Here is a 19204-nt window from a genome sequence, read left to right as displayed (position 1 = left end):
ATTATACAAGGCAATACAAAATACAGAAATGTTGAACACAACTCACAAGCCATATGAATTCTGCTGGCTTTTCAAAGTGTATACAAACTCTGGGTTAATTTTCCCCGTGGATGATTCTTACCCTGGATTGTGACTTTTAACTTGGCTATGTGCCACACTTTTGTTGATATAAAACCAACAAACTTGCTGTAGTAGGTTTTTCAGATAGCAGATTCAAGGAAGCGGCCCATGCCAAGAAGTACATCTGGCTTTTGAAGGTCATGCCTGAATTTACTTTTTAGCAGTCATGAAGTAAGCTACATAACAATTCAAACTACAACTTTTACATTTTTATTTGCAAACTTCGGATTGAATTCCGCACTGTCTCATATGGTAACCAGTCTACATTTGATTATGCATTCTGACCTTAAAGTGTTACTAAACCCACAACCGTAAAATCGGTCTGTATATACAGCAAAGCATGCTTGTTATACTCTTTGTGGAACCTAAGGGGTTAATCTTCTGCATTGTGTAAAAAGGCTGTTTGATCCTGTCTTCTCTGATCCTCCTCTTCTTCCACTGACTCCAAAACTGGTCCAGATCAGACCGAGTCTACCAGGCTGCCCATGCTCAGTTTGGTGTGTATTGTTGGAGAGTTTTTTTTTTTTCTTGGGACAGTGCATGTGATCAGCACAGGGCCAGTCAGTGCTGTCCAGACAGAGGGTCAGGGGTCCTGCATGCTGAGAGGGCAGCCAGTGCAGTATGAAATTTCCTCCTACATGCTTTCCTTGTCAAAAGAAGTTTATTGAGTATACAATATTATAAAGATACATAAAGTAAGTTTACAAGGATCTATAAAGTAAGCTCATTGTTTTACAGTAGGGTTTATATAGGTAAATATCATGAAATTTCAAATATTAAACATTGGGTTCACGTAAACCTAAATTAAAGATATATATCATTTCCTTAGTTACTTTTGTAGGTATTTAAATGATTTATACCTACTATACATATTGTTTACAAGTAGAGTGTATATAGGTCAAATAAATTCTGATAATGAGCTTTAATCGTAAGGTAGAGAAAAGGAAAGAGAAAGAAGAAAAAGGGTTGAAAGGTAGAGGTATGGTCCACAAGGTTGTCCCACTCGTCAGTTTTTTATTCTTTTTAGTTCTCTTTGAAGCCTTAGAATGGGTGTCTCTGTAATTCATTTAATCTGCTACCATGGCAACAGGACAGAGTCATTGAAGTTTGACAGGAACTGTTGTTTTATCCAAGGATGCCAAAGTTTTTCAAATTTTGGAATTTGATTTTGATCGATGGCTACCATCTTAGCATGGGACATTGTATTATTCATTCTGTGAATTGTTTCTGCTAGTACCAATGTAGGAGATTTCCATGCCTTGGCCACTGTTTGTTTTGCAGCCGTTGTTAGTTGGATCATAAGTTTGAATTGAGAGAGTGTTAACCATTCCGGTTTTAGATTAAGTAAAGTTATATAAGGATCTGGTTGTATTATTTTTTAAAATATTTTAGATGCAATCACGAAGACTTCCTTCCAGAAGGTTTGGATTACTGGGCACGTCCACCATATGTGTAAATGTGTGCCTATTTCTGCCTCCTACATGCTTTAACCAGACACTGATAGAAGTCACAAGACCTGCTATATACTGTTGATGAGAAAATGTGTTTAGTAGTTTATATTTACTAAAATGATTGCATTTCCATGTTCTGTATACAGTGGGAGACCAGATATAGTGAATGCACGGTTGTGGGTTTAATAACACTTTATTTAATAATAATACAGAGTTCAATACTTCAAACTGCAATTATGCGCAGAGCTAAAAGAGTCAGAGTTGTGCCTCATCCCTGGTTCTTCCCCTCGGGTCTTATGTTTGTTTGATGTAAGAGAGTTTGAAAGCAAACGGCTGCTGTGCTCTAATACTTTGTGCATCCGGTGCCATAGGTGCCTCTTGTATTAAAAGTTTATCTGGAAAAAACAATAATTTAATTTATTTATTCTTATAAAGTATAAAAATGAAGGAAAACCATTATAAAACACAAGGTATTTATATGCCATCTATGTAGCCAAAATCACTGGCGTAAAGTGCAGTTATAATAGGGCTGGCCCAACCAATAAAAGAAGTCTGGAAATTGTAAAGCTGGCCATTCATGCTTGCATTTTCATTTGAGCGTTCGCAGAAAAATTCTTCTTTAGAACATTCTTACTTGCCATCGTTGAGTGAACTAATTTTATTCAGAAATTCATCCAGACCTGCTACTTAAATGGAATCTCAGACGTATTAAACAGGTTTCCTTAGGATATGTACCATTTTACTTGAATAGAAACCACATTCATAGTTAGAACTTCATTCAAAGAAAAATTTCCCATCTTGCTCCTTTTTGAATTTTTTCATTATTACGGTTGATGGTCGATCTGGGCATTTTCTCCTGAAATTCTACTGGTGTATGTTCTGAGACCTCAATAGGAGTGTGTTCAACACATAATGTATCTCTCAAACCTCACTCTTTAGTATAAACAAATGGTTGAAAGACTGAAAGTTTATACATTCCCTGAGATTGTGACTGAGAAGTGATGTGCCAACCACAGTATGGTTGAATGTGCTGGAGGAGATACAGTATCTGTATTTTTATGTCCCTTACGGGGTGTATTCAGAACTGGGGCCTTGGGGTAATTTTTATGCTGAAGCTTTCTGTAATTCCTCAGTGATAACATTTTGAACCAATTTACTAAATGTAAAGGCATCACTTCTTTCTTTGGAAATTTTTTTTCCAGATAACTTTTTATTGAAAGTTTTTAAATTTTTACAACAAAACCAAAAAGTACAAAAACACAAAAAAAAAAAATCACATTGCAGGTTTTGAAAGCCATACCTTTTCATAGTACTAGTACAAATGATTTCTAGTATTATACAAAAATAATAATAAGGCCAAATAACCAAAATCGGTTCATTATACATAATGAGGTCACTTTCACAGCCTTCTGGCATTAATAAACTTTTACTCATAATTCTCTACTCTTAGAAACACAAATAGGAGTAAAAAAGCGAAGCTCATTATATAGCTTTGTGCAGAACTTCATGGTAACACCACTGTTATGCCCTATGCCTTATACAGTCATAACACTCAAACTGTATAAATTTCACCCATTGCATGTCTTTGGCATTCCAACTCACCAGCGACATAAACTGACCTAGCACATCTATTTTTTATTTATTTTTTTTTTCATATACTTGAGGCTGTGTTCACACTTGGATTTCCCCCACATCCAATTCGCATGACAGTGTGACCGGCTTTCAATGGAGCCGGTTCACACAGCTCCGATGCCGCTGCGGTCCGCATTTAACCATTTGCCGACCAGCTCACGTACATATACTGCGGCAGGTTGGCGGCGCTGTGTGAATCGCCGTACCTGTATGCCAGCTCACGCAGTTGCATGCCGCCGGCGGTGCGCTCTCGCTTCCGCTGCAGGAGCGTGCCTGGGGGTTGGACAGACTCGATGTCCGCCAGCGACCCGCTATTGCCTAGTACAAAGGCAGAACAGGGATATGCCAGTGTAAACAAGCGGATCCCCATTCTGACAGGGGACATGTCAGAGATCTTCTGTTCCCAGTGATCTCTGTCATGTCCCAGTGAGACACACACACACACACACACACACACACACACAGTTAGAACACACCTAGGGAATACACTTAACCCCTTGATCGCCCCCTAGTGTTAACCACTTCCTTGCCAGTGTCATTTCTTCATTGATGAGTGCATTTTTATAGCACTGATCAATGTAATAATGTCACTGGTCCCCAAAGTGTCATTTGGGTTCAGAATTGTCCGCTGCAATGTCGCAGTCCCACTTAATATCGCAGATCACCACCATTACTAGTGAAAACAAAAAAAAAAATAAAAGCTTCTAAATCTATCCCACAGTTTGTAGATGCGATAAATTTTGCGCAAACCAATCAATATACACCTATTGCATATTTTTTGTTTTTGTGTTTTTTTTTTTTTTTTATACAAAACTGAATATATATCGGCCTAAACTGATGAATAAATGTGTTTTTGTTTTTTTTTAAAGGTATTCACACAGACGCGGCGCTGGAAGGATCATGCTGATATGGTAAAGCAGTATGCCACCTGCCTGCATAGACTTCTGGGAGCATATAACATTTCTGAGCCTGAGATCTACTTTGATGTGTGGGTTTCTATCAATGATCGCTTTCAGCAGAGGTGAGTACTTCACTGCCTCATCCAGAGCTACAGAGTCATTTGTCATTTTTAATATGACCATTAAAGAGGAACTAAACCCTGATGGGTTTTACTTCCTCTTTATTTCCCTGCAAAGGTAAAGCATAATGGGCTACTAATGCATTGCATAGTAGCCCATTATGTGTCACTTACCTGAAACTGAAGCCTGCGATGTCACCGCTGTCCCCACTAGCAGCCAGCGGCCATCTTCAACCCCTCTTCCTTCCGGGGCTGCGGACTCCGGCTCTGTGACTGGCCGGAGTTGCGTGATGTCACTCCCGCGCGTGCGCGTCAGAGCCACCAGCAACGGCATGACCCCTATTAGAAACGGCACAATGTGCCCTTTCTAAAGTGCGCATGCGCCGTAGTCATTGGCGCATGTCACACATACAACACAGTTTTTTTATGGGCCAGATATTGTTTAAAACAGATTTTTGTTTTAAAAGGCAACAATATATATTAAAGTTTCACATGAGCCACCACATTAAATATATCATGATCAAATTTAAAACTGAAAAAATTGCTTTGCTATATTATCCTGCAGCTACAGGCATCATTCAGATATCAATCTTTTCCACAGGCGATTCCCTTCACTGTAAGAACAATCATAGCGGCTGTTCAGCCACATGATCGTTCTTACAGGCAGCGGGAGGGGGTACCCCCCGCCGCCCTCCCGTGCCTTTTCCCGGGTCACCCGTACGATTGGCAAATCGGAGAAGGAATCCACCGCCGGAGGAAGTTAGCCATAGAAATTTTCGAGGGACAGATGGTTCCTGGCTATCTCTATGACTCTCGGAGGTCTGGGCACTACGTTATGACGTCAAGTTCGGGCTGGCGAACGTAAACAAAGCCGAGGACTCTGCAGGAAAGGCTGGGATCGTGTGTGTGTGTGTGTGTGTGTGTGTGTGTGTGTGTGTGTGTGTGTGTTTTTTTTTTTTTTTAATCTCCTTTCCTGCCTAGAAGAGAGATGTGGGGTCTTATAGACCCCACATCTCTCCATAAAGAGGACCTGTCACGCAACATTCCTATTACAAGGGATGTTTACATTCCTTTCAATAGGAACAAAAGTGATCAAAAAAAATATTTTTAAAGGGAAAGTGTAAAAATATATTTTTTAAAATAAAATAAACAAAAAAAAATTCTAAATTTAAAGCGCCCCCGTCCCCGCAAACGCATACGTAGGTCCCACCCACATATGTAAACAATGTTCAAACTACACATGTGAGGTATCCCCGCGAATGTTAGAGCGAGAGCAATAATTCTAGCACTAGACCTCCTCTGTAACTCTAAACATGTAACCTGTAAAAAATTTCAAGCGGTACCTATTTTCTCCACGTATCATCTGTCACATTATACAAAAAATTTGGGCTAACTTTACTGTTTTGTTTTTCTTTCATGAAAGTGTTTTTTTTTTCCCCAAAAAAATCACGTTTGAAAAATTGCTGCGCAAATACCGTGTGACAAAAAAAGTTGCAATGACTGCCATTTTATTCCCCAGGGTCTCTGCTAAATATATATATATATATATATATATATATATATATATATATATATATATATATATATATATGATGTTTGGCGGTTCTAAGTAATTTTCTAGCAAATAAAGGATGATTTTTTTTTACATATAGGAGAAGAGTGCTGGAATTCGCCCAGTGTGGGCAAGTGGTTAAAGCGGAGTTCCAGGCTTTTTTTTTTTTTTTTTGTTTATTAAAAGTCAGCAGCTGGCTTTTAAAAAAACAGACACTTACCTGTCGCACAGTCCAGCCTCGCTCCTCTCCCCCTCCTCTCCGCGGCGCCTCCATTGAGACTGTGGGCACCCGGCCGTAAAAGCTTGTGGCTTCGCGGCCGGGCGTGTCGCGCTGTGCTCCCTGAGTGGACATGCAATCTTCTGGGTCCCAGAAGATTGTCGAGAGGGAGGGGCATGTAAGGGGGCGAGGAGTGCTTAAAGCAGAAGTTCCACTTTTGGGTGGAACTCCACTTTAAGATAAAAAAAACCTTCTGTGTGCAGCTCCCCCCTCAGCCCCCCTAATACTTACCTGAGGTCCATCTAGTTCCACCAATGTCGCACGAGAGACTCGGCATCCCGGGACTCCTGTCCTCATTGGCTTAAACAACAGCACGGCGCTATTGGCAATCAGTCAGTCAGCCAATGAGGAGAGAAAGAGGGCCGGGCCACAGCTCTGTGTCTGAATGGACGTGCGGCGTGGCTCGGGTGCCCAGATAGCAAGCTGCTTGCCGTGGGGGAACTCAACAGGGGGGAGGGGCCAGGAGCACCAGCCAGGGACCCGAAAAGAGGAGGATCTGGGCTGCTCTGTGCAAAACTCCTGCACAGAAAAGGTAAGTATAACATGTTTGTTATTTTTAAAGAAGAAAAAAACAAGACTTTAGTATCACTTTATGGTGAATCTTCTTATCATTTACTGATAGTGTGTAGAAAGACATGAACAGTGTACTGGACCCTGTGCTCGGCCTATTATAGATTCCTTTTGAAAATTGGATTATAAGACGTACAGTATTCAGTCTTGTAGTGCCGGTTCACACAGGGGCGACTTGTCAGGCGACCTAGCCGCCTGACAAGTCGCCTCCCGTTCTGTACAATGGAACCGTTCTAATAGGAGCGACGCAAGTCGCTCCGACTTAGAAAAAGGTTCCTGTAGTATTTTCGGGGCGACTTGCATTGACTTCTATACAGAAGTCGTTTTGCAAGTCGCCGCTGAGGTCGTGTGCAGGTCGCCTCAGTGAGTCGACCTGCAAGTCGTGCCGCCCCTGTGTGAACCGGCACTAAAGGATTACAACCACTTTAAGGGGGATTGGGCTGCCTCCAGGCCCACCTGCCCCTCATCTATCCATTTATTGCATGTGCTTCCATTGTGGAGACCCTTAGAAATTCAGTAGCGTTAGGACTGCAAGCATACACAGGGTGCCATGAAGAGGCCTTGCAGCTTATGCAAATGCGTGCTAATTAAACCCCTATTTTTAATGAAGACTGTTGGACAGGTTCATTTGGTCAGTTGGCAGACTGGTTGGTAAGTTGAGCTATGGAATGTTCTGTTTTTGTCTTTCATGTGATAGCCCTTCCATGTGCTCCTTGCTGTGAAGGCCAGTTATAGGTGGGGGCAGGAGCCATTTGTTTGTTACTGGTGTAAATATGGTCCGGGGACACAATGTACACCTTTGCTGCCACTGTGCTTTTGCTGGGTGTCCAGTGTGCTCCTGTTCCTTTAACCACTTCAGCCCCGGGCCATTTGGCTGGCAAAAGACAAGAGCACTTTTTGCGATTCGGCACTGCGACGCTTTAAATGACAATTGCGCGGTCGTGCGACGTGGCTCCCATTCTGTACAATGGAACCGTTTTAAAAGGAGCGACGCAAGTCGCTCCGACTTAGAAAAAGGTTTCTGTACTACTTTGGGGGCAACTTGGGGCGACTTGCATAGACTTCTATACAGAAGTCATTTTGCAAGTCGCCGTGGAAGTCGTGTGCAGGTCGCCTCGGTGAGGCGACCTGCAAGCCGTGCCGCCCCTGTGTGAACCGGGGCTTAGTTTACTACCATAAAGACTTTGCTGGGTCCTTTCTTTTTGCTACAGTATTTAAAAACTTTGGCCCAGAATGATTAGTGTGTTTGTTCAAGGAGGCTGCCAGATTGTTCTCTGCACTGTTACATCTGGCTGCATGATAAATAATATAACAACTGTTTTACATTATTTGTGATAGATGAGCTTTTCTGATATATAATGACTCAGCAAATATGACATTAGCCCCTTTGTGTCTGCAATATGTAGACTGACATTGCCTTGGATGAGCACTGTGCAGTGGGAATGTTAGTCTACACTGAATTTAGGATGAGCAGCATACACTCCTGTACACTGCTTATTCCATGTCCTCACTGATAGCTGCCTGGGCAGACTGGTGATAAACATCCAATCAGCATGGTTCCAAATTTTGTGATCATCATGTTAGTTGATGATGAACAGGAAGTGAGGCAAAATCTGAGACGGGGACAGAAAAAAAGAGGTTCAAACCCTTCCATATTTTGGCTGGATATGCATTTTAATGTAAATCAAATAAATGTAATGGTTTACACAACTTATTTAAGGAATGTTTGGCATGTGGTAATTGTTTATAAACCATGTTGGTCTGGAATTGTATTTATCGCATGTGGCGGTCTGATAAGTGTTATTGACAGTATTGGTGTTACTTTCATTAGACACTTACCTTCCTGCAGTATTTCTGAATTGGCCCCTCTATTTTATGTTGTTTTTCATGCACTGACACTGACTATCTGTCATTGTGCCAGGCTGTACGATCCCACAGTGGACATAGTGAAAGCCGATTGGTCCCCTTTTCATAAAACACCCTGGGTTCAGCCATTACTAGTTGACCTATCGCCATGGAGAATAAAATTCCAGGAGATTGAGAGCTCTTTGGACAATCAAACTGATGTGGTCTTCATAGCAGACTTCCCAGGTAAGGTGGAAACTTTCAGTATATTTATTATTGTATTGACTTTAACCTTTCTGTACCTCCTTTTGCTTACCACCTTCAGTATACGTCTGTATCATTCCAATTCTTTGTTCTTCTCCTCTCTACTCATCTGTGTTTTTTTAATTTTCCCTTATATTTCTCTTAGGCCTTTTCTTGGAGAATTACCTGCATGAGGACTTAAGCAACACCAGCATACAAGTGCTGCAGGGGGAGGTCAGTGTTGAGATTGTGAAGGACGCCAAAAACATCACTCTGAAGGAGGGAGACCGAATGCAGGTAATGCCCATGAAGACATTTCCCCAATTAATCTTCAAGCCCGAGAATTTCCCAAATTGCTCAATTACAATAAGAGCTGTGTGTAGAGAGGGACCAGAGTCTGCTAGGTAGAGGAGAGTGTCATCTACATAAAGGCTAATTTTCTCGATAAGGGATCAGAGTGTCAAACCTTTTATCTCCTGGTTAGTACGGATGGACACGGCCAGGGGTTCCGATGCCAGAGCATATAGCAAAGGTGAGAGCGGACAACCCTGCCTCGTGCCTCTACTCAGGCTAAACTCCCGAGAGGGGCACCCATTGGCCACCACTCGAGCCGTTGGTTGCTGGTATAACAGTTGCACCCATCTGATAAATTTGGTCCCAAATCCGTATCCCTCCATGCATTTCCAGAGATAACTCCACTCAACCGAATCAAATGCCTTGGCTGTATCTAATGTTACTATTACTCTTGTGCCTACATTATCACGTGTGGCCTGAAGATTGATAAATAGCTTCCTTAAATTGAAGGAAGTGTTGCGGCCAGGCATAAATCCTGACTGGTCCACATGTACCAAAGATAGTATTACTTGATTTAGGCGTTTCGAAAGTACTTTGGCTAATATTTTGACATCTACTTGGAGTAAAGATATGGGGCGGTACGACTCGGGGTACCCTGGGCCTTTCCCTGGTTTGGGTATAAGGACTATCGTGGCCTCTCTCATGGATGAAGGTAGTGTTAGGGTTTCAAACATAGTGTTATAAAGAGTCAGCAGTTTGGGTGTGAGTATCTCAGAAAAGTGTGCAACCCATGAAGACATTTAAAAGCATAGGATTCACCTCATCCATCTATTTATATTTAATTGCTTTTCATAATGCCACTTTGCCATTTGTTTCCCCATAGCTGGCTTTTTTCCAGTTTATAAAAAGTTTGACTTGGAAAGTTTTGATATTGATTTCCGTCTATGGGACATCAAGTGGGCTTAAAGGATTGCAGTAGTAAGCATAGTCTTACAAAAAGTGTGGATTAAAAAAGGGAAATCCTTAAAGATATTACACACTGTCACTTTGCCCTGCATGTGAAAGGTAACAAAGGACTCTCCACCCCAGTAATACTTGCCTTACCAGTGCTTCCTGGCAGCTCCTGCACTTAAATTCCAGATGTTGCCTGGTGTTAGAGACTAGCAGGTGACTACTAGACCTGGGCACTGTCACATGGAAGGAGGTCACATACTCCCCTATATACTGAAGCACCAAGTAATTTTTCAGCTTCAGTGGAGGAAGGATTGGGAAAGGAGCGCTACTAAGACAAGTAACACTGTGATGGGAGAGCCCTTTACTAATACATTGTCACTGTGGCCTGCATGGGCAAGGTGATGGTGTGTCTTTAAGGGCTGGTTTACACCACAATCCCCACGTTCAGTATGCTTTTCGACATGCGTATTTAAAAATGCGTTGCAATGCGTTTTTGTTTTTCCTAAGGATGTCTGCCCTTACGGGTCTAAAGGGTTAGTTCACCTTTCCGTTGAGTAGGGGTTAAACTGTTGCACATTTCCTTTTGCCAAAAACAACAAGTGAAATTTCAATTATGGACCACGCATTGAGCATTCATTACCTGTATTACCTGCAACTAACGCATCATAATATTTATTAGGAAATACCCGTAGATATTAGTCTTTTTTGAAAAATTTTGATTTTTGTATACCGGTATGTCAAATGTCATATCCCTGTGTTTCAGCTGCCAGGTGGGGAGTACCACAAAGTGTTTACAGTGTCTTCGGGCCCCTCATGTTACATGTATTTCTATGTGAACACCACAGCTGTGATCCTGGAGAAGAATCTCACCCGCCTGCAGGAGCTAAAGGAGAAGGTGGAAAATGGCAGTGGTGAGTAATGAAGGGGTTAAAGGGATTGGATCAATTTGCTGTTAGCCCATTAGAAGAAAAAAAAATCCCAGTAATTTATATTCCTAACCTTATCTGTGAACTCTGGGGCTTGGCCATTCAAGTTTCAGGTACTGCATGGGAAGGCAAAGTGGTTGTCACTTATCCCCATACCTTAAGGTATTGGTAGTACCAGAGAAATAGGCGGAGGTAGGTTTGTTTTTAAACCTGTCTGCTACAGAAAACAGCAAATTACACTTAGCAAGACAGACTCAGAATATAACAAAGGTATTTTTATGCTTGGTTTCAGGTGTGTAATACTTTTTCTATAGATAAAAAACCTATGGTAGCGTTGTTATTTTTACAGCGAGGTAAAGTGAGTAATATTGATTATCTTGTGACACTGGCACCCAAAAGTGGGTGGGCTATATTAGGTGGTAAGTGAACATGTGGTCCCAGGAGTTGATGTGTTGAAAGCAGAAAAAATGGTCACGTGTAAGGATTTGAATGACTTTGACAAGGGCCAAATTGTAACGGCTAGACAACTGGGTCAAAGCAACTCCAAAACTTCAGCTCTTGTGGGATGTGCCCGGTCTGCAGTGCCACATCAAAGGGAATAAAAAGCTGAACTAAACACTACTGCGCCTTACCAGTCCTTGATATGGTGGTTGCATTAGTTTTCTTTTTGAGGTTAACAACATTCCCAGCAAGTACAGTTGATCAGTACATGTTGATCTTGCCTGAAATGCAATGCCCTTGTCACTTCTGTAAGCTTAACTGTAAGCACAGTGTTTTTTTTTTTTTTGTGTGTAAACTACTAATCCCATCATCCCTCCCACAACCGCCACCCTTCCTATGTAATGAAGAGTAAAAAAGGCAGACACGTTTGAAGTCCAGCCTGTGTGGCAGCCATGGTTTCCTCCATAGAGTAGAAAAGAGAGGAACAGGAAGGTGGTATTCACAGGTTTAACAAATACAAAGAAAATGGAAAAAAAAATTAATGCAGCCACCACGTTGAGGGACTGTACTGATAAGTTGCAATATTTTTTTTATATATATATATATATATATATTTTTATTTGAGAATACTTTATTAATCCCAAATTGTTACGACACAGACACACAACACAAGATCACAACAATAAGCTGAACAAGATGCAAAAACACAACAAAATTACCAATAACCGCCATTAACACCAAATAACAAAATTAAAACTACACTACAAATAAAACATCCATACAATTAAAATACAACACCAACATAGAATAAATAACAGGCAAACTACAAAATACAAATAATACACCACTTTCTCTAACACCACACCAACACAATACCAACATACCGTATATACTCGAGTATAAGCTGAGTTTTTAGCACATTTTTTTTTTGTGCTGAAAAAGCCCCCGCAGCTTATACTCAAGTCACTGTGCCCATCTGCAGCCTTATGCGCCTGATCTCCCAGCGCTGTGAAATGCAGTCTAGTTGGCGGCCGTCCAGTGTAACAAAGCCCATCTTCTCCTCGTCCTCATCCTTGATAGGCAAAACACTGACTCACTGCTGGGATAATGAATCAGTCTTCTGTTACGGAAGAGCACGAGGAGAAGGCGGGGCTTTGTTACACTGCACTGCCGCCGACTAGACTGCATGTCACAGCGCCGGTGTTCTGGAGATCAGGTACATGAGGCATGCAGATGGCTCAGTGGGGCATGAAGATGGCACAGTGAGGCTGCAGATGGGCATTGTTGACCCTCTTTTGCAGAGTTTTTTGTGGTAAAATTAGGTGCCTCGGCTTATATTTGGGTCTGCCTATACTCGAGTATATACGGTACTATAAAAACAACACAAAATCCTTATCCTAAACCAGAATTAAATCTTCACCTCCAGCCCTCACAGAAAATAATTATATATCTTGATCGCCACAGGCAAAAATGATTTCCTATGTCGCTCTGTGGGGCATTGTGGGTGTAACTATCTGTCACTGATGGTACTCCGCAGACTGACCAGCGTATTGAGGAGTGGGTGGGAGGAGTTGTCCAAGATTAAACGTAACTTGAACAACATTCTCCTTTCCAACACTGTTGTAAAAGACTCCAATTCCAATCCAACAACATCACTGGCCTTGCAAATCAGTTTGTTTGGTGTCAGACACCCTAAGCCTGCTTCCGCAGCATGCCACTGCATATAGGAGAGCGCTGGCCACCACAAACTCATAAAACATCTTCAGCATTGTCCGGCAGATGTTAAAGGACCTCAGTCTCCTCAAAAAGTAGAGGTGGCTCTGGCCTTTCCTATAGAGCACCTTAGTGTCCTTGCTCCAGTCCAGCTTATTATCTATGTGCACCCCCAGACCCCAATCGTGGATGGAGATTGGGGTCACTGGTGGCTTCCTCTTTCTGAAATCCACAACCAGCTCCTTTGCTTTTCGGATTAGATATGCTTAATGTGCATAACACAATGGGGTCAGTTGGTATGAGACATACAGTCCCTGACACTTGGAACTGGTTTTAGCTACAATTGACTGTTTAAACATCTATAAAACAGAAGCAGGCAGAGATCTGTAAAAACATTTACCAACATTCTTACACTTTATATACAGTTGCCTTATATAGACACATTAGAAATTCACTTCAGATTTGAAAACGAGGTTTTGAGGGACAGATGCAACACTGTCTACCTGCTCTCTCACCCAGGCATTGGTGTAGTGCACTAATCCACTCTGTTATAATCTGGTGATTTGAGAACCACTGCTGTTCCCAAACTTGTTGTGTCCCACATATAGAAAGCCTCCTAAAAATATCAGTGCAGTCGCCATTCAAACTCAGACCTGCCTTGGAAGTTTGAATGTGTTTGTAGCTACAAAAAGCAGAGAAACTTGCCATACTTGCTATGGATTAGTGACTTAATTTAGAGTTGTCGAAGGGTTACTGTCACTCAGTCAAGTGGAGATTAAGGCAGGTTGAGATAAGAGATGGGAGCTCCACACAAAGGGGGAAGTTCAGTTTTAAGGCCTCCTCCCTGGCTCCTGTTTGTGAAACTGAGCTTTTGGGGAGGAGGGGGGAGCGGGTACCTGGTTTTGACAGGTACCCCCACTCTCACTTCTGTTCAAGTCGCCTTAGGCGGTCGGAAGCAGAAGTTTTCCTTCCCCTCACCCTCCCAAACTCTTCTGGGACCTAAGACAGGTCCCAGAAGACTTCGGGACCAGTTGCAGAGCGGAGCGCCGCTCACGTATGCGCAGTGGGCACCTGGCTGTGAAGCTGCAAGCTGTCACAGCTGGGTGCCCATAGTAAAGAGGCCGGTGCCGCCGAGGAAGGATACATGGTGAAAATGGCTGGGGTGAGTGCACCGCTGGATCGTGGGAGAGGTGAGTGGCAGTCAGCAGCTACACTTTTTGTAGCTGCTGACTTTTAATAAACACAAAAATGACTGGAACTCTCCGATACACTCACAGTACACCCCTCACATTTTTGTAAATATTTATTTTATTATATCTTTTCATGTGACAACACTGAAGAAATTACACTTTGCTACAATGTAAAGTAGTGAGTGTACAGCAGGGGTTGGCAACCCCTGGCACACAGCCGCATTTACAATGGCACGCGAAGACGCCTGGGACGTCCCCACCTCCCTCGCATCAGCTGGGCTGGCTACACAGGTTGATTGTTCCCGACCTCATTTACCACCCGCCTCCGTTCCTGCCCACCTTACTCTGCTTGCCTGTACTCAGCCGATACTGAAGTGGTGTTTATCAGGGCTGGATCCCCACCCTATTCACAATGGATGCTGTGCCCGGGTCCGTAAGCTCCCCCTTCCGTTCTCAGACTGCAGTTAGCCTCTTTGCAGGACATGTAGAGAAGCTGCTCCTTCCCACACTGCTCACAGGTGAGAACAGAACACAACTTCAATCTGCACAGTGTGTATCTCCTCACTGTTGTAGTTCTCAGATCGGAAAGGCAGCACAGCTGCAACAGCCAGTAACACACTGTGCACTGTGAGACATTTCTGTCATTTTATTCTGGGCTCATTTCACTCCTGTTTCATTCCCTCTCTGCGTACACATCTCTTCCAGCCACAATCTTGCAGTAAATCAGACGGTCCTTGCACCGATCCTCCTGCCGTTTTCCCGTTCACTTTATCCCCTCTTCTGTTTATAATTCTGCTCTCCTCACCAGTGGCGGCTGGTGAAGTTTTAGGATGGGGGGCGCCAGACCCTGCCCCTCCTTTTTGACCCCTCCCACTTCTCTCCGTCCCCTCTATTCCACTAGATTCCACCCATAGTGTCAGGAGTATACAGCCCCAGCATCACAGGACAGAGTATACAGCCCCAGCATCACAGGACAGAGTATACAGCCCCAGCATCACAGGACAGAGTATACAGCCCCAGCATCACAGGACAGAGTATACAGCCCCAGCATCACAGGACAGAGTATACAGCCCCAGCATCACAGGACAGAGTATACAGCCCCAGCATCACAGGACAGAGTATACAGCCCCAGCATCACAGGACAGAGTATACAGCCCCAGCATCACAGGACAGAGTATACAGCCCCAGCATCACAGGACAGAGTATACAGCCCCAGCATCACAGGACAGAGTACATACCTTCCAAATTTAGAACTTGAGGCTGATGTAAGCATGCGGTGGGTGTGGCCAGACTGTTATCAGTGGAAGGGGCTTAAGGGGCATGGTTAAACAACCCCCCCCCCATGTGTTGCGTTTGTTACAATATGATTTTTTTTTTATTAATCAGACTTGATACATGAGACATAACATTACACAATAGTGGTTGGTCATAGAGATATTGTCAGTTTTTGGCTTGAGTAGATTTCTCAAACAAATGCTGTTTTATACAATGAGGGTAGATATCATTGTTGTATTCAATTGAGTGTTCAATTAACAGGCTATTGACTCTATAGCTACAGTAAACAAGTAAGACATTATTTGTTTGGGATTCTTTCAGCTTTCAAACTGCAAGAATGGCTGTTAAATTACTGTCTTGGTTTGAGTAGACAATGGTACGTAGATACAGTTTTCAACAGTCCATTGTTTCTACAGCTACAGTAAACAGGCATGTTTTCTGTTGTTTAACTATGGCAAACAGCCTGATACATAAAAGGGGGTGAGTAGAGACACACACACACACCATCATGCTGTAACATCAGAAGCAAGCCACCCATGATAGAACAGTGCCTGATGCTCCCGAAAAATCGTTGCCAATGGAGATCACGAACATACAGTAACTTTTAAGTGTATTTGTACTGATATAGACTATAGGCTGTTCATTTGATAGGCATTTTGCTTGTTATAGAGATCTGTCAGTCTTGTATTGTATAGATGTCAATCAGCGCAAACTACTATAAACCCACACCCAATTGCAAGCTGAACACTACAGGTAATCACAAATGCCTGAACAGATATCAAAAAATCGGAAAGAGAATAAGTGCAGCGCAGTAAATAAAGTCCCCAATGATCAATACAGGCAGATCCCCATATCACTTTCACTTCCTAGTATCCTAGTCTGCTGTGTTCCTTCCCAGTGACAACATCCAGGAGATCACCATTCCCTAGGGGATACATGTGAGTTTGACCCCTGCCTTGCAGTGGTCCACATTCTCTGGTAAGCGCAATTGAAAACTGCATACAAGATTTTCCTTCCTCTGGCCGTTGAAAGTGATATGTGGATCTGCCTGTGTTGATCATTGGGGACTTTATTTACTGCGCTGCACTTATTCTCTTTCCGATTTTTTGAGTCTTGTATTGTATTCCTAAGATTGTAATAGTTTTGTATGTACAGCATCTTTCTATAGTAAAAGCAGAATTTACACACTGCAGAAATCTCAGCTTCCTTGCTTATACCACAGAGTAACCTTGCTAGATAGACGAAAGCAAAACACCCCACCACCAAACAATAACCCTCCACCACCATCCCTCTCCCCATCATTACACAGGACCCCTTCCTCAACACTACCCCCCATTGTTACACAGGACCCCCCCCCCCATCATACTAACCCATCATTAAACACAGAGGTTATTTGTTGAGGGTGGAGAGGTGGGGGTGGGGTGTTTAGGGTGGAGAGGCAGGGAGCAGGGGGGTGATTTGGTGTGTAGAGGCAGGGAGCGGGGGAGGTGTTTAGGGTGGAAAGGTAGGGAGGGTTATTGTTTAGGGTTGTACAGGCAGGGACTGGAGGGTTATTGTTTAGGGTGGAGAGGCAGGGAGGGGAGGGTTATTGTTGTTTAGGGTGCAGAGGCAGGGAGGGGAGGGTTATTGTTTAGGGTGGAGAGGTAGGGAGGGGAGGGTTATTGTTTACGGTGGAGAGGCAGGGAGGGGGGTATTTAGGTTGGAGAGACAGGGAGAGGAGTTATTGTTTAGGGTGGAGATGCGGGGAGGGGGGGTGTTTAGGGTGGAGATGCAGGGAGGGGGGGTATTTAGGGTGGAGATGCCGGGGGGTGGGTGTTTAGGGTGGAGAGGCAGGGAGGGGGGTATTTAGGTTGGAGAGGCAGGGAGAGGAGTTATTGTTTAGGGTGGAGATGCAGGGAGGGGGGGTGTTTAGGGTGGAGATGCCGGGGGGTGGGTGTTTAGGGTGGAGAGGCAGGGAGGGGGGTATTTAGGTTGGAGAGGCAGGGAGAGGAGTTATTGTTTAGGGTGGAGATGCAGGGAGGGGGGGTGTTTAGGGTGGAGATGCCGGGGGGTGGGTGTTTAGGGTGGAGAGGCAGGGAGGGGGGTATTTAGGTTGGAGAGGCAGGGAGAGGAGTTATTGTTTAGGGTGGAGATGCAGGGAGGGGGGGTGTTTAGGGTGGAGATGCCGGGGGGTGGGTGTTTAGGGTGGAGAGGCAGGGAGGGGGTTATTGTTTAGGGTGGAGATGAAGGGGGGGTGTTTAGGGTGGAGAGGCAGGCAGGGGTGTGTTTAGGGTGGAGAAACCCCACAGCTGCAAGTCACTGCCACGCACCACAACACTCAGAAGCCCCACCCTCCCCCCTCCATGAAGCTCTGCAGTAGCTGAGAAAAGTGATCGGGGGGGGGCAGAATCACGGCAGGACACAGTACTTACTGGGTGGAGCAGTCACTCGGTAAAAAGCTTGGGGGGGGGGGGGGGCAGCGCCCCCTATGGATTGGCCGCCTCTGCTCCTCACATAAATTATTGCCTCTGATGTCAGCTCTGGGCATTCCACAGGTGTCCACACACACACCCATCTGTGCTGACACCCTTTCCATCCCAGCAGCTGTCCTATCAAAATCATGCACTTAGCACATTCTCTGCAGCCCGTCCCTTTGCTCTTCATTAAAGGGGTTGTAAACCCTCATGTTTTTTTCACCTTAATGCATCCTAATGCATTTTACTCACCTGAGTCCTGTATTTCCCCACCGGAGACGCGCTCTTCCAGTCTGGCCGGGGTTCTCAGCTCTTGATTGGATAGATTGATAGCAGCGCAGTCATTGGCTCCCGCTGCTGTCAATCAAATCCAATGACCCAGGGGGCGGGCCCGAGTCCTATATTTGGCATCAATAGACGCTGAATGCTAGACTCGGGAGCGTGCCTGCAAGGTAACCCCCCGGGAGAGCGCTTCTTTTAGGGGGTTATACGATGCAGGAGGAGCTACCAGCACCGCCAGGGGACGCCAGAAGTCGAGGATCGGGGCTACTCTGTGAAAAACTAACTGCACAGTGGAGATAAGTATGACATGTTTGTTATTTAAAAAAAATAAAAAACAAAGCAGGAATTGGGCTGATTTGAAGTGTGATGGTACAGGAAATTGGGGCTGATCTGAAGGGTGAAAGTGCAACAATTGGCCTGATCTGAGAGTGCAAGAATCGGGGATGATCTGAGCTGTGATAGTACAGGAATTTGGGCTGATTTGAGATATGAAGGTGCAGGAATACGTGTGGTCTGAAGTGTTTAGGTGCAGGAATTGGTGTGATCTGAGGTGTGAAGGTGCAGGAATTGGGGGTGATCTGAGGTATGAAGGTAAAGGAGCTGATCTGAAGGTGCAAAGCTCAATATTAATTTCATTATTCATTGCTTATAGCATTTCCTTTATTTAAATTTCTTTTCATGATTGAGAATGTGAAGTTGACTTTTCTGTAGTTGGCACTCTATTTATTTTTTAAAACATTTTTTCGGCACACTATGCTCAAAAGGTTGCCTACCCCTTGTACAGCTTGTATAACAGTGTAAATTTGCTGTCCCCTCAAAATAACTCAACACACAGCCTTTAATGTCTAAACCGCTGGCAACAAAAGTGAGTACACCCCTAAGTGAAAATGTCCAAATTGGGTCCAAAGTTTCAATATTTTGTGTGGCCACCATTATTTTCCAGCACTGCCTTAACCCTCTTGGGCATG

At 43.8% G+C, this 19204-nt stretch overlaps 1 protein-coding gene across 1 annotated transcript in view; it reads left to right on the top strand.

Moving 5' to 3' along the window:
- The window catches only part of GGCX (gamma-glutamyl carboxylase), a 68492-nt gene that overhangs the window by 40512 nt on the left and 8776 nt on the right, over positions 1-19204 (top strand). The window contains exons 10-13 of the mRNA XM_073622088.1: positions 4073-4224; positions 8542-8711; positions 8875-9005; positions 10720-10867. Of these exons, the coding sequence (XP_073478189.1) occupies positions 4073-4224; positions 8542-8711; positions 8875-9005; positions 10720-10867 (601 nt within the window). The remainder of the gene's footprint in view (positions 1-4072; positions 4225-8541; positions 8712-8874; positions 9006-10719; positions 10868-19204) is intronic.

Source organism: Aquarana catesbeiana, linkage group LG03 (genome assembly GCF_042186555.1).
Source record: "Aquarana catesbeiana isolate 2022-GZ linkage group LG03, ASM4218655v1, whole genome shotgun sequence".
NCBI classification, from domain to species: domain Eukaryota; kingdom Metazoa; phylum Chordata; class Amphibia; order Anura; family Ranidae; genus Aquarana; species Aquarana catesbeiana.
This window is presented reverse-complemented; position numbering and strand designations above follow the sequence as displayed.